Source organism: Rhinatrema bivittatum, chromosome 16 (assembly GCF_901001135.1).
Source record: "Rhinatrema bivittatum chromosome 16, aRhiBiv1.1, whole genome shotgun sequence".
NCBI classification, from domain to species: Eukaryota; Metazoa; Chordata; class Amphibia; order Gymnophiona; family Rhinatrematidae; genus Rhinatrema; species Rhinatrema bivittatum.
In genome coordinates, this window is record NC_042630.1 from 54,433,992 (window position 1) to 54,450,141 (window position 16,150).

The 16,150-nt window shown below is 43.7% G+C and overlaps 1 protein-coding gene across 1 annotated transcript in view; it reads right to left on the reverse strand.

The window, feature by feature from the left end:
• The window catches only part of LOC115077692 (vomeronasal type-2 receptor 26-like), a 35,645-nt gene extending 20,755 nt beyond the window's left edge, over positions 1-14,890 (reverse strand). Inside the window, exons 1-3 of the mRNA XM_029579982.1 lie at positions 14,789-14,890; positions 6,838-6,964; positions 2,858-2,863 (exon numbers count right to left, since the gene is read on the reverse strand). Of these exons, the coding sequence (XP_029435842.1) occupies positions 2,858-2,863; positions 6,838-6,964; positions 14,789-14,890 (235 nt within the window). The remainder of the gene's footprint in view (positions 1-2,857; positions 2,864-6,837; positions 6,965-14,788) is intronic.
• Between the last annotated feature and the right edge of the window lie 1,260 nt (positions 14,891-16,150).

Sequence of the window (16,150 nt, forward strand, 5' to 3'; positions counted from 1 at the left end):
ACGCGAGGGCCTCGCGCGCAGGGCATTTAAAATCTGCCCCAAATAGTATTTCTAATTACTTTTAAAGTACCTACATTGCATGGCTTTAGAGGATAAAATTTGGGATTTAAGGTAGAAATGACATATGAAACTTCAAAAAATCAAATGAGTCCCAGTTAACATCACCATGGTTTGTCTACTGGCATTAAAAACCAGGTTGCAACATGCATAAAATTTGTTAAATTTTGGCAGTCTTTTCTACTAAAAAAGACATAAACTTAGTGCCAACAATAGCTACTGGTTGAGCTATCTGAATCCAGCTCATGGTGAAAGTTAAGGGTTAAGCAATATCAAACAGAAACTTAGGTCTATTACCAGCAACTTTTAATTATGCAAAAAACACAATTTTCAACTTTACTGTCTATATTCTTTCAAGCAATTCTTAAATAAGGCATGAAGGAGTAGCCTAATGGTTAGAGCAGCAGGCTTCAAAAGCAGGATTCAAATACCACTGCTACTCCTTGTGACCATGTGAAAGTCACTTTACCCTCCACTACCTCAGGTACAAACTTACTGGGTCATTCATCAAAATACGTTATGGCATTAATGCGTGTGTTATTCTTCATAATGCATGGCAGAAATTCACATTTTTGGAAGGGTGGGATCAGGCAGGAGTTTGGGTTGGATTTAGTTAAATGAGGGTATTACTGCATGGTTTTAATGCCAGAAATAACACCTTTTTTCCTGGTGTTAGTCTGTGCGATATGCCCAAAAAAGGCCATAATGCAATTTGTGATAAGGTTTTGGAACTGCATTTTAGCCATTTCTGGGCTTTGGGGAGAGAGAGAGAGAGAGAGAGAGAGGGAGAGAGAGAGAACTTCTGGGGAGTGCCTCCTTGTGTGCACCTATTTATATCTCTATAGGAGGGCCATCTAATAGGTTGAGGTGAGATGGTGGTGGTGGTTTAGGGTTTAGGGGCTAGTTTTGCATGTAGAGTGAGATGTACTAACAGCACAGTACACCTTAGTGAGAATATGATATCATTTAGAGTGAGGAAAGTCTCACAAAGATGAAATTATATACTATGTTATCTCATCCTAGCTTGATGGTGTTGTTATTACGTGTGTTTTAGTGGATCTTTGGGATGACCACGCCCAAGGGGAGGAGCCCCAGCACTGGGCTAGACTCATACACAAAACACCAGAATTGAACTCTTTTATTATACAGCTTGAAGACAGCCACCAGGTGGCAGTGGTGAGTTCTAGTCCCAGGGACCTCGGCAGAGGGAGCCCTTCTCTCCTAGGTGATGTCAGGAGGTTCTGCAGCAAGGAGTTACTGCGGATGAGACAGATGAGATATTAGAGTACTCACTCGGTGTTAGCTGTTATGGATGTGATTCCGCCAGATAGTTGTCGATGGTACAGGTACTGAGGCAGGGAGAACAGGCCCTCGAGGAGCGAGTACCTGTTCCCTGAATGGCACCTGAAAATAGAACAGAGGGTCCCCGAGGAGTGGGTACTCAAGTTAGTAGGAAACCCCGAAGGACAGAAGGAAAGCTTCCTGCAGGCAGCAGAGAAGCGGCAGAGCAGTGAGGACAAAAACAGTTCGTGTCCATATGAGTCTATTCGAGCCTTTGCCAATTCAATGAGCTAGCAATTTTGAGAAGTAGATATATCCAGTTTGGTGTGATGTCAGATGAGGGAACGCCCTTGAGGTTCACGCCACTGGGCGTACTTAGACGTGGGTTGCACATGTGCGCGCACCCTAGCAGATACCTGGGAGGAGCAATGGCGTACGGCTTGATGACGCTGCGGTAGCCATCTTGCCCAGGTAAGCAGGAGAAGCCGAGATAGGGGTGCAACAAGCGGGGTGAAGCCATCGAAGACCGATGGACGTAACAGATGGTAGCCTGTTGTAGAGTCTATCAAGCTAGGGTAAGAGAACATAGTAGAAATTTCATCTTTGTGAGACTTTTCTCACTCCCAATGATGTCTGATCTTCACCAAGATGTGTTGTGCTTTTTGTACTTCTCACTCTATATGCAAAACTGGCCCCTAACTTCAAAACTGCCACCAACACCTCACCTCAACTTATTAGATGGCCCTCCTATACAGATTTAAATACTTAGCTACTATAAACACCTTGTAGGTGTTCTCTCTCTCTCTCTCTCACTCTCTCTCTCTCTCTGAGTGAAAGATGCAAAAAATAGGGATTATTGAATGGTGTGCTAAATTTACCATATTAGTAAGTTACCACATGGTGTAGTAATTAAAACATTTCCATAAACACACCTCTTTTTCTTCTTAACACTTTTTGTTGAATCTGTTAGTTTGTGAGCATCCTGGAGATAGACAATATCTACTATACTTAAATATAATCCACTTTGAAGTGCCAAATAACAGAATTAAAAAAAGTATGTCCAGGGATTCATAAGATCTAACTTTATGCCATGTATATTCATAAACGCACCCTCCATCTCTACAAGATCTCTCTTCTACAGGCAAGCAGAATCCACGATATACAATATGATGCCAGGGTTCTGTTCTCCTACATATCCCAACTCACAAAACCATCTGCCCCCACCATCCCTGATGAACAGGCTCAATCAAAAGCCAATGAACTAGCATGCTTCTTTCAGGATAAAATTACAAACACACTTGCACTTCTCCCCACCAACCCAATGCCCCCAGCCCTAAACTCTAACTCCACCCATCGCCCTGGAGCCACCCTCGACTCCTTTGAACCCACTACCCCCCTGGATATAGAATCCACCCTTAAGAAAATGAAACTTTCCAGCCATCCGATGGACCACATCCCAACTAAACTTCTGCTCCTCATCCCGAGCACTATCTCTAGATCACTGACCAACATCATAAACTGTTCCCTAGCCCAAGGAATCTACCCGGATGATCTAAAAACTGTGTCACTGAAACCCCTCTTGAAGAAACCCAACCTGGATACAAAAGAACTCTCCAATTTCAGACCTATATTCAACCTCCCATTTCTAGCGAAGCTCACAGAGAAAGTTGTGAACACACAACTCTCTGACTACCTTGAGGAACATAAAATACTATACCCTTCCCAGTACGGTTTCCGGAAATCATCCAGTACAGAAACCCTTCTCATCGCCCTATCAGACCACATCCTCATGGGTCTTGACAAAGGGCTTTTATACTTACTTGTCCTCCTAGATATCTCGGTGGCTTTCGATACGGTGAACCACGCCATCCTTCTAAACCATCTCTCAGACATCGGAATCGCTGGACTCGCCCTCAGATGGTTCGACTCCTTCCTCAACAACAGAAGCTGCAAGGTCAGAGTCAATAACAAAGAATCCCCAAGTTACAAGTCAACGCTAGGTGTCCCACAAGGCTCTTCTTTATCCCCAACCCTCTTCAATATCTACTTACTGCCCCTCTGTCATCTGCTCACAAACCTAAAATTAACACACTACCTCTATGCAGATGACGTGCAGATCTTGATCCCCATAAAATAATCTCTTCCAAAAACGCTTACCTACTGGGAAAATTGCCTGAAGTCCATCAAAAGCCTCCTCTCCAGCCTGAACCTGGTTCTCAATGCATCCTTCTTATCTCCCCTGAACACTCGACCAACACTGATCAAACAGTCCTTGACCCACAGATTTCTCAAACAAGAGATTAAGGAGTAATCCTAGATAATCATCTGAATTTAAAGAAATCAATTAACAACATCACTAAGGACTGTTTCTATAAACTTCAAGTTCTAAAAAGACTCAAACCCCTTCTCCACTTCCAGGACTTCAGAACCGTCCTTCAATTAACGTTATTCTCGAAAACTGACTACTGTAATGCTTTACTTCTGGGGCAACCCATCTCCACCACCAAACCTCTACAGATGCTCCAGAATGCAGCAGCCAGAATCTTAACCAACACCAACCGGCATGCTCACATCACCCCCATCCTCTGAAACCTATACTGGCTGCCAATAAAATACAGAATCCTACATAAAGCACTCACTATAATCACGAAACCATCCACAAACAGTTCACAATAGACCTTCAGACCCCTTTCAAACACCACTCATCTGAAAGACCCATCAGAGAAGCATATAAAGGAACCCTACTAGTCCCACCTACTAAATCCACCCACCTAACCCACCAAAGAATGTGCCTTCTCCACAGCAGGCCCAGTCCTTTGGAACAAACTGCCGACTGACCTAAGACTGAAACCCTGCCTTCTTACTTTCCAAAGAAAACTTAAGACTTGGCTTTTCCTCCAAGCCTTCCCCTTACTCCGAAAATGTCACGTCAGACTCAGCTCAAGGGATGGGATGGGACGTTTACTAATCCCAGAACCCTTCATATGTTATTTACTTCTAGTTAATTCCTTCTGTCTACTTCCTGGCTACTATAGCCCCCAAGTTCAATCCCCTTGTTATATGTAACTCTGCTTCGGCTTTCTTGTTTGGTTAACTAGTTAACCCCTAAGTTCCATGTAAACCGGTTTGATATGAATCCCTTCATGAAGACCATTATAGAAATATGTTAAACAAACAAACAAACAAACAAATAAATAAATAAATATTTAAGGAGCAACAGTCTCAATGCATGCACGGAGCTCAGTTGAAAACCAGGGTCTTTAGTCAAAATGTGATTTTTAAAGGTTTTAAGAGGTGCAGCTTTATCCAGGGCATTGTTCCCAATCTTGCTTCAAGATGAAATTGCAGCACCAGCATTTCCTGGATCATACTTCTCAAGTTCAGGGGCAAGAGCTTCCTATAAATGATCAGTGTTTACAAAGCCTCTTTTCCTAATATCAGTATAAATATAATTTGATATCTGTAGTGACAACTGACAGGGACAGCAGAGGAAATAAGATGATGGTTAGACCAAAAGAAGGTCTGACACCAAGGCATTGGGAAAATATACTTAAGAATTAAGAATTAATGAATACCAAATCAAGAGTATGGTTTAATTTATGAGTGGACTTATTGACAATTTGTTTCAAGCCTAAAGAGGTCAATGCTTCCAAAAAATGTTCACAGTTAATGGACAAAGACAAAGGGCCGGATTTTAAAAATGCTATGCATGTAAATCCAGAGGAGAAGCCATAGCTAGCTGGTAGCTATATCCTCCTTTATCACCTGTGCAACAGAGAGACTGCATGAGTCGCAAGGCAGCTGACCTTATCAAGTATTGTAATGGTCATTGCATCCTAGTTTGCCTTTAGTGCAGCTACACCTTTATTCATGTTTTACTGTTATAGTTGCATTTCATTACACATCCTACCTACCCAACAAGCTCAGAGGCTATTCTAAATAACACCATTAACTATACAGCTAAGATCACAATCTATGGACATCAAACACCAGCACATGTAACGACAATCTCAGCAATGTTGTAGAGCTAAATATCCTAACACACAAAGGAAACTGTTACTATACTTTTCAATCCTTTATTCATATTTTACTTATACAAAATTTGTTTATACAAAACAATATAATACTCCCCCATTTGTTTGTTTTGTAAATCCAGAAGATTTACACGCATAGAGGGGTTATGCCTGCCGGGCCTAATTTAAAAATGTCCAGCGATGCGCGTAAAGCCCTGGGATGCATGTAAGTCCCAGGGCTTTACTAAAGGGGCAGTCTGGGGGCGGGAAAGGTTAGGGGAAGGGGTGAGAAGGTCAGACTAGAGGGAACAGGGGAAGGCAGCATGGCTCGGCACATGCAAGGTGCACAATTGTGCACCCCCTTGTGTGTGGTGACCCTGATTTTATAACATGCGTGTGCCTGCACGCATGTTATAAAATCATGCGTCCATGTGTGTGCGCTGGGTAGTGTGCACATATGGATGCGCTCGCACACCCTTTAAAATCTACCCCAAAGAGTCAATATGTAAATTGAAATCACCCAGGATAATCTTACTATTTAAATCAGCTTTTGAATTTAGCATTTTTTCAAAGAATACAGAACAGTTGGGATTTAAGAACCTGGGGGGTGGATTGGGGCATATGTCAAGTAAATGCTGAGCTCTATTGAAGATAAAACCAACATCTCACAGGTGGACCCTCTCCAAGATTTTCATGATAAAATTTCCATTTCACTAAATCCACCAACACATCCCTTAGCATGTAGGTGGGAGCCAAAACAAAATTTGTGGGACATACATGGTTCAATAATGGCACATCTGTGTCAACCAAGATTCAGTAATACAAAGAAAATCTGGCATTTCCACAATTATCAAGTCAAAAATTATAGAGTCTTTTGTCTTTACAGATTGGGCATTTATGAGAAATATAGTCAAAGCTGCATGTGCTGATGGTAAACTAGAATAACATTTAATCAGTGTTAAGACAATATGAAGGCCTAGATGACCTACCCAAGATTGTTGAATACAACCCTCCATACCTGCCTTGCCCATGAGAACTAGACTTACATACAGGTTGTTAGAATCAGTAGGATTGAAAGATGGATCATCTATTAATGGCTCTCCACAACTCATCATGAACAAAGGAGCACACAAAGGAGCTCCTGTCATCACCACTTCCACAGTACCACTAGTAACCTTTCTGAAGGAAAGGCTTGTGTGTTTTTTGTCATTAATACTTTTTAGGCATGTGAATATCTTGATCTTAAACCACCTTTTCTCTCCTCTTCTGTAGTACATATATATGCAGGTACTTTTGACTTATATCTTAGGTCTCTGAGTTCAGACCCTTCATTTCTGATTCACCTCTCATCCCAGTGAAATGCCTCCTTTCCCAACACAAACAAGATATTGCTATACAAAAGATAACTTACAGTATTAAGCAGCTAAGGTTCAATACTGCAAATGTCTAGAGCCACAAAAATGGATGGTTACATTATATCACTCACCAATTTGATTGGAAACCTCTCCTTCTGAACAGAGAATGCAGTCATAACAGCAGATGGGCTTTCCTTTCCTGGTTAACTTCCTGAATCCAGGAGAGCAGCTCTGACTGCATTTGGATTGAGGAGGTGTCTAAATATGGAGAACAATATGGAGAACTTGATAACATTGAGCTGTAGATTTTAAAAAGCAGTGTTTATGAGCCAATTCAGAAATGTTAATTTTTTGAGCACATGACCCAGGAGTTCAGCAGAACACCACAGTGAGGTATGAATCATATTTTGATTAATATATATATATATATGGAACAAGATTTGACATGGAATCTGAGCTTCAGGTTTATTTATAAATGTCTTAAGTATCGTGATTCTCAATTGTACAGGATGCACCTTACACAGTGGTAGTAATGACAGCAGAAAAAGACCAAATGGTCCCCCAGTCTGCCCTGCAAGCTTCCCTAGGTAGCAACTGATACTCCATACAGGCTACCCCCATGTTTCTCTTAAAGGTATTAACTGTTGCTCTGTGCAGTTATCCCAAGCTTTATGATAACCCATAAAACTTTCATCTAGCAACATTTTTTACTGGGTGACGATGTTCCTTGGAAATTTAGATAATGTTGCGTGCTGTGCTTTACTTAAGAACTTATGTCTGTGCTTTTTCCCTTATGTCTTAAACATTTTTTAATTATTATTAAAATTATTAGTGTGAATCAGCAGCTTCATATAATATCTCTGCTCTTTCCATTATCTTTAAAATTCCTTTCTGGTGGTAAGAAGCACAGTATAAAAATTATGGCATTCAGGTGATTCCTGTATTGCCTACTTTTTTACTTCAAAGTTCACCTGTTTTATCATGTATATCCAGCAAATCAGGCCTGTTTGTGCCTGTTGGTGACCAGAGTTGGCCACATTTGAACTAGTAGATTGAGAAGAGATAAGCTAGAACAATTAATTCCATCCCCCTTCTTGGGGATCCCAAACAGTCAATTTTCAGGATCTTTGCAATGAATATGCATGCAATGGAGGCAGTGAATGCCAATCTATCTCCCACATATTTATTGTGGATATACGGATAACCTGACTGTTTTAGAGTCTCACAGGAAAGGTTTGGGAGCCACTGAGTTACAAATCACAAAACATTACATTTCTATAGAAATACCTTACATTAATGGAGGGATGGAGCTCTGCATGATGGCACTTCCTGATAAACAGATTTAAAAGACTAATTGGTGTTGCGATCTTGCTCGCGAGGAGCGCGGACAGGCTCTTACCTCCACGGCCAGTCGGGCCACTGACACTGTTTTCCCTCGCGGCAGGCCTGCCACCGTCGCTGGGCTCCTCCCCGGCTGTCTCCGATCCAGCGTGGCAGGGTCAGGCCGCCGGGAGCTCCCTCATGTGGCTGGGGACTGCTGCTGCTGCTCCTGCTTCCCCGAATCAGCTGGGGCCGACCCCGCAGCTGTTTCCATGAGGCTGGGGTCTTCAGCCGGCAGGGATGCTGTCCCTGCCGGTGCCTGCTGCAGTCTGGGTCCTTGGCCGGCAGGGATTGCACCACTGTCCACATACCCCGAAGCCTCGTCTGTGCATCCAAGTACCTCATTCCTAAGTCTACGTCTATGCCTGAGTCTGTGCATCCCAGAACCTCGTTCCTGAGTCTTCGTCTGTGCATCCAAGTACCTCATCCCTGAGTCTCGTCTGTATCTCCATGTTCCGGTCTCCGCTGCCCTGAACCCCATCCGGCCTGCAGCTTCTTGCTGTACCCTGCGGCAGGTCCGAAAGGGCTTAGAACGGTTGGAGGACTGTTCATAAGACAATCATTGCGTTGTTGGTCTTCCGAAGCGTGCAGGTCCGGAGGAGGGTCAGTGTCTCCAATCTTCAGTCCAGCCTCGCTCCTGTCCAGCCCAGGCTCGGGCATGCCTCGCCTACCATAGCACCTCTTCGGAGTTGCTCTGGGGTCGAGCCATGGCCCAAGAACACACAGATCTTGTTAAGTGGGACCGCTCTCCTAGCGCTCCACAACAGATTGCGAAGGCCATGTGTTCGGCGTTCATGCCCTTGTGATGGGTCCATGCCTAGTTCCGGAGTTCTTTGCCAAGAGACCACTACAAGTATTATAGAACTCTGCAGCCAGAATCCTAACTGGAAAAAGCAAAAGGGACCACATTACTCAAACTCTTGCCGAATTACACTGGCTGCCAATCGAACAAAGAGTACAATTTAAAACACTTTGCACAATTCACAAGATAATTAATGAAGAAAATACTGATTGGTTAAACACTGCACTAAGACTACATGTTCCCCAAAGAAATCTCAGATCAGCAAATAAAGCCTTACTAACCATACCATCTGTAAAGACAGCTAAACTGACACAAGTAAGGGAAAGAGCACTGTCATTAGCCGGCCCTATATTATGGAACTCAATGCCACCCGAAATAAGACTAACGAAGGAGCAAAAACTCTTCAAAAAAAGCTTAAAAACATGGCTCTTCAAAAAGGCCTTTCAAAGTGAGAATGGGAAATAGGTAGTACTAAGAAACAAGAACAGGACATATATGCACAAGCAAAAGTCACCTGAGAACATATGTGAGTTTTATTTTTATTTTATCACACTTAAGTATTAAGTTAAAGAATCACAGTATACCGCATCTACGGTTAGCCCATAAAGGGAATTTTAATATACTTTACATATAGCTTATAATATTGAATCAATTATCTGAACAACTGCGGCACCTTCTGGTTAAAGTTAAATCCATTTTGAACTAATTTATGTGCCTATTGTAAACCGATGTGATGCTATATCACTAAACGACGGTATATAAAAGTTTTTAAATAAAATAAAATAAATAAAATAAACTTCTGTCCCAGTGTTTTCGCTGTGATCTACCGACCTGCTGGAGGTGCCAGCTTGCTTGAATTTTTTGTTTTTCCACACCGCTAGAGGCTTAGCACCTGCTTCTACCAAGTGCCTTCTTGAGACTTTGTTTAGCCTGGGTACACTTGCTGTACGACCTACAGGAGGCGCCTGCACCCAGGTTCACCACCATCTTCCAAGTTGCAGCACCTGGCTCCTGATCTGCATGACCATCTTGTCCAGAATTTTTTATCTTTCTCCTCTGAGCACTCTTATTCTACTCACAAGATTCTCCTGCTCCATAGAGCTTATCTTGCTGGAACCCTGCACTTTTCATCCATCGAGTTCACCATCCTGCAAGAGATGTCTTCGACTTGCCAGCCTGTGGTGTTTCTCTCCAGACGACCTGCAGGAGGCACCTGCACCTCATCTGTTGTCATCCGTCAATGGGGTCTGGAGCATCGGTCATCTCTTCAAGCTGGACCAGCAGATTTCTTCGCTCTTCCCGCTCAGCTTCTTCAGTTCCTGTTACCACGTGCTTGCCTCACTCACCACCTTGAGCTCAAGACCAGTGACCTCTTCCCTGGGATCTGCTGCAAGCTGTACCACCAGAGTACAGGTGACGGTCCAAGTGCACCTTTCAAAGGACATTTACTCCCAGCTTGCTCTCAAGTAATCCAGAGGATGTCCATCTTCTTCCATCGGTTTAGGACCACTCTAGTGTGAGTGTCAATAACCAAGCACCACTAAGATTCTGCCCAGCTTAGGGGCCCACTCCTAAGATGGGAATTACAGAACATTGAGCCTACAGTACTTCTGCTCTGCCTTAATCTTGGGTCTCACCCCCAGTCACTTGAACTACCAGTTCAACTAGCCTAAGCATTGGCCATATGTCCACTCTGGGGAAACCAATTACCAGCAAAAGAACTTCTGCTTACGTGCTTTGCCAAGCATATTTCCATCCGTGACCGCCAGCAGTGACTAGCAGTCCACCTGCCATCTTGCACCAATGCCTAAAGGAAGTCACACTTGCTCTTACTGCATATCATCTAGAGACTGCCACATCATCTGGTCACCAATACTCCCAAGTTTTGATTTTTGAACTATTGGTTGGTATCCAACACCGAGTGCTCCACTATACTTCAAAGCCAACTTGAACCGACTGAGGGATATCTTCCACCCTCTAGTGATACTAAGGGTAAACCTTGCCACAGCTCGAACTGCTACCTTGACTCCATGCTTCAACCTCTTCCACCGTGAGTCTCTGAAGTGCTAAGTCTCTGGAACCATCAACTCAGCATCTAGTCTTCACCTAGCTACTCCATCATGCACTACAGCTTCAGCCTTCAGAAGTATTAAGGACTTCTGTTCAACGCCAAGTCTTGGATGGAGCCTTGCCTCTGCCACGTTGATCCTTGAACCAAGATGCCATCTTGTGGTTCTGTACCTTGCACCCTGCCTGAACTGCACCTTCAACATTCCATGTTCTGTTTTCATCTTGCCTGGACCTTGACCCCTTCTGTCTTGTCTTCTGCTCAAGTATTCTTCTCGCTACAGTTCTTCACCAAGAAGTTCCAGCTTTGTCCTTGGCTCCTTGATTGCCCCTGACGGTTATAGAATACCGCCTTCTCCCCAAGCTGTTGACAAGAGGCTTGAGGGGGGGCTTTGAGGAGGGGATACTGTTGTGATCCAGGCAGGCTCTTACCTCTGTGGCCAGTCGGGCCGCTGACACTGTTTTCCCTCACAGCAGGCCTGCCGCCATTGCTGGGCTCCTCCCCGACTGTCTCCGATCCAGCGCGACAGGGTCGGGCCGCCAGAAGCTCCCTCATGTGGCTGGGGACTGCTGCCACCGCTCCTGCTTCCCCGAATCAGCTGGGACCATCCCCACAGCTGTTTCCACGAGGCTTGGGTATTCAGCCGGCAGGGAGGCCGTCCCTGCCAGAGCCTGCAGCTTCCTGCAGCTCTCTGCTCTGCCTGCAGCCAGCCCTTCTCCTCTTCCTGCCTTCCTGCTTCAGTCTTCATGGCTGGGAGTTGCTCCTGCAGCCTGCCACCTCTCCAGCTTCGGAGCAGGGCTGCTCCGCTGCTTGCCTTGATTCCTCGGGCCTTCCACGTGGCTGAGAATGCCACCAGCTTCCAGCTCTCTCATCCAGCTTCCTAAGGCATGGGCGCGTGCCTCTCTCCTCCTCTTCAAGGGCCAGCCAGGTGTGACCCCCTGCTGACCCATCCCTGGGCGTTGTCCTCTTCAGCCCTACAAAAGGGCTCAGCGTCCATTCCAGCTTTGCCTTCGCAAGGAGTTGGTCACTCCTGGGATCCTGCTGTCCTTCGCTCTAGGAGTTGTCCTTGTTCCAGCACTTCTTCAAGGTCCTATGTTTCCTGTTATTGGCTGGAGCTCCTCATCTTGTCTTCTTGTCTACGTTCCAGTCCTGATGTTCCCCTGCTGATCCAGATGTCCTTGTGCCAGCCCTAAGGTCTATCTCCTGATCCAGTATCTGTGTTCCAGTCCTGATGTTTGTTCCTGATATCCGTGATCCAGCCTAATGTTGCTTCTCCAGATCCTTATCGTCCTTTCACCCTGGTCTGCTCCCTCTCACCCTCTCACCTTATTACTGCAACCTGACCAATACATCTAAGATAATGGACTGCTTATCTTCATAGACCTTTATCATTCTATAACTTAGATTGAACAATATTTTTTGTAATTTTGTAATCTCTCATACTATGTTACTCAAAGTTTTTTGCTACATAATTCAAAGTTTTTTTTTCTTTTTTGCTGCATAATGCATATTGTACGATATCATGTAATATCTTATACTAGGTTACTCAAGTTCTTTAGTTATGCTCTGTTCTGTGTATTTGATCATAGTTTGTTAGACATTTTCTGTTCTATGTAATTGCCCTCAAGCAAGCCTTTTGTTTCATTGTAAACCGGTCTGATTTGCATCTAATGTAAGAAGATCGGTATATAAAAGCCAAAAATAAATAAAATAAATAAATCCTGAAGTCCGTGAATCTGTCTTGCTCCTCTGAATCCCTGGTTCCTCGTTTCTGAGTCTGCTGTTCGCTTGGTACCTCTCGGCAAGCCATGTCGTGGTCCGCGACCAGCTCCACGGGAGGGCTGAGTAGGGTGCTTCATGATGCAAGCCTTGTACCTTGTTCCTGAATCTCTGAAAGCCAAGTACCTCGTTCCTGAATCTCTGAAAGCCAAGTACATTGTTCCTGAATCTTCTGAAAGCCTAGTACCTCATTCCTTCCTGTGCTGGTCCCGCTCCCGCAGATGTAGAACAGGGTGGTCTGTGAACAGACCAGTAGTACTGGCTGAGTAGGGCACCCTGATGTATCGCGCCACTGTCCACATACCCCGAAGCCTCGTCTGTGCATCCAAGTACCTCGTTCCTAAGTCTACGTCTGTGCATCCAAGTACCTCGTCCCTGAGTCTCGTCTGAATTTCCATGTTCCGGTCTCCGCTGCCCTGAACCCCATTTGGCTGCCGCTTCTTGCCGTACCCTGCGGCAGGTCCGAAAGGGCTTGGAACGGTCGGAGGACTGTTCATAAGACCATCATTGCATTGTTGGTCTTCCGAAGCGTGCAGGTCCGGAGGAGGGTCAGTGTCTCCAGTCTTCAGTCCATCCTCGCTCCTGTCCAGCCCATGCTTGGGCATGCCTCGCCTAACGCGGCACCTCTTCGGAGTTCCTTTGGGGTTGAACTGTGGCCCAAGTACACACACCTCTTGGTACGTAGGACCGCTCTCCTAGCGCTCCACAACAATTGGAAATAACATGACTGGAATAATTTCTATTGGAGAAAAACATAAAATAATTGCATGCTTCAATAAAGGTTTTATGGAGATGGTGGAGTTTGTTGAGATTGTCGTGCAAATGTTTAAGTAACTGCCCACCTTCTGTCTAATGCAATCTTCCCTTCAACATCATAATTTTCTCTGCTGGGAGAATTCTTATCTTTTGTCATTCTTTCTCTATTTATTTTTATTTGATTTATATTCCATTTAAAATAGAAACAAAGTAAATAAAGGCAACAGTAAAAGATAGAAATTAGATAACAATTAAATCAACAGATACAATTTAAAGCAAGTACTAATCAACAATCATTTTAAACAAACAAGCAAACAAAAAGTTTTCCACTGCGATACTTTCCCTCTTTACTCCTTCTGCAGTGTCTCCAATGAAGAAAGGGGCAGGATCGTTTTCCAGTTACTCCTACTTTGCAGGCTCCATTTGAAAATGTTGCTGGCCAGTACTAAGATTGGGACAAGTAATTGTATCGTTCTATAGAAAAACATATACCAATATAAAGATAACTAATTTCCCATATCAACAATTCTTATGACGCTTAGATAATGACCATAATAATAGGCATCATTGTGTAGTGCTCTCCAGCATTTTGCACTCTGCCTTATACATAATCATAGGTCAGTCAGTATTACTGTCCAGAACAATCTTTTTAATTTCATGTGCTTCTTCACCAACCAAACTTGTCATTAATAGTCCATGTTCAATTTGAACTTTACTTATCTTATATTCCTCTTATCCAAATTGATTCTTCTACAATGTAGCGTTGTTAATAATTAGCAGTCTCCATGTTCATTACAATATCCATACCCGTGTTTCAGACTTTATCATGTCCTTTATCAAGGGCTCTATTTATTCCAGCAACATGGTTACTTTCAGCGTTTTTTGCATTCCCATAATAAATCTGCATACTAATGGTCACTCTGTGCTTCCCTTACTGAATAGGTCCTGTTAAATTCATTTTCCTGGTGTTAACTAAAGAACTAGATGATAGATCTATAAACCTAAATACATATCACTCAAAGCTTATATTGTCTTTAATGGGGTCAGCTTGACCATGCATCTAAAATTCTTTAGACCTCTATGATCCTCAGGACCAGTGGAAAAATATAAGTATTCCCGATCTTTTTTTTTTTTCAACACTATTTACAAACTCTATTGCTGTGTTATTTTAGTATGGAGTATAATTTATGGCAGTCAGTCCCCAAACTGCATTCCTTCTCTCCATTTTATAACACCATGTGGGAAACCTGCATGGTTCAGTGTCTTCTTTCGTGCTCTAATGTAACGTAATTCTGACCTGGATGAACGCGCTCTCCCATACGATTGCTTCCTCATCAATGATGAAATCCTGTCCCAGAGGAGCATTAGGGTTGTAACTTCCAACAATTTCATATTTCATTGTCCCATTAGGTATAGCAACTAGATTTATAATATTGTAGCCAATGTGCCCTTCTCTATTCTCATTAAAAGAGATCTCTTCACCCAGAAGGTTCTTAAAGTGGACATTCTTCAGAAAATGATGAAGCTAAATGATGGGTAAATTGTAGTTAGAATAGCTAATTAGTGGAAGGCCACATGCCTAGTGAAAGCAAATACAATAGAATCCAATCTGCTTTTCCTATTATGAAGAGTAACAAAGCATAAACAAAGGATTATGCAAACTTGACTTCAACTATACATTTGGAATGCGTAGTCTGAGGAAAAAAAACAGAGAAATGAAATGAAGGAAGAACAGGAACAAATTCATAATCTGTGATAAACTGAAATGCAACTTAATTTTGGAAGGAAATTTTGAAATGCTTCCACCTGACTGACTCTAAAGAATAAGATTGGAGATTGGGCTAAGTTTCATGGCTGTCCCTGTCTTCAGTCGGGGTGATTTTCAAAACTCTGGGGCCCTTTTTTCACCCATAGTTTTTATTTCAATGTTCAAAGTGAAAGTGAAAGCACTTTGTCATTGTGAAATTTGTTGTAAAGTTCCATGCACATGTGCATCAGCTTTTTCAATGACTGCTTCTCCCCAGAAATACTGCATGCAGATTTGAAAAGGTGCCAGAAAGGTGACAAAAATAACATCTCTCCTTCCAGGAAATGCTACGCAGGTCAAAGTGACTAGGCCAGTGGTGGGATTTTATTAGTTTTGCACAAGTTCCTGGAGGAAAAGTCAATAGAGCATTATCAACCAGGAGTTGGAAGGCCATATAATATCATTTTGTGTTGTGCTGATTCATCATAAGAGGTTGTTGCCTGAATTTCATATCATTGAGGTAAATTTTATTTTCTTTATTTGATAAACAGTGGTTGCTATTTCTGAATAGTGCATTCTGGGGTAGATTTTAAAACCCCTGTGCGCGTAAATCCTCCCGGATTTACGCGCGCAGGGCACTCACGCGCCGGCGTGCCTATTTTGCTTAGGCCGCCGGCACGCTCAAAGCCCGGGGATGCGCGTATGTCCCAGGGCTTCCTAAAAGGGATTGGAAGGGCGTGTCTGGGGGCATGTCCAGGGGCAGGGGGCGGTCCGGGGCGGGTCCAGGGGCATGGCGACAGTTCGGGGGTGAACCGGGAGGGAGGTCCCGAGTCCCCCCGGCCCTGCGGACTGTGCCGGGGATGCCGGGGCGGCACGTGCAAGTTACGCCTGCTTCAAGCAGACGTAACTTGC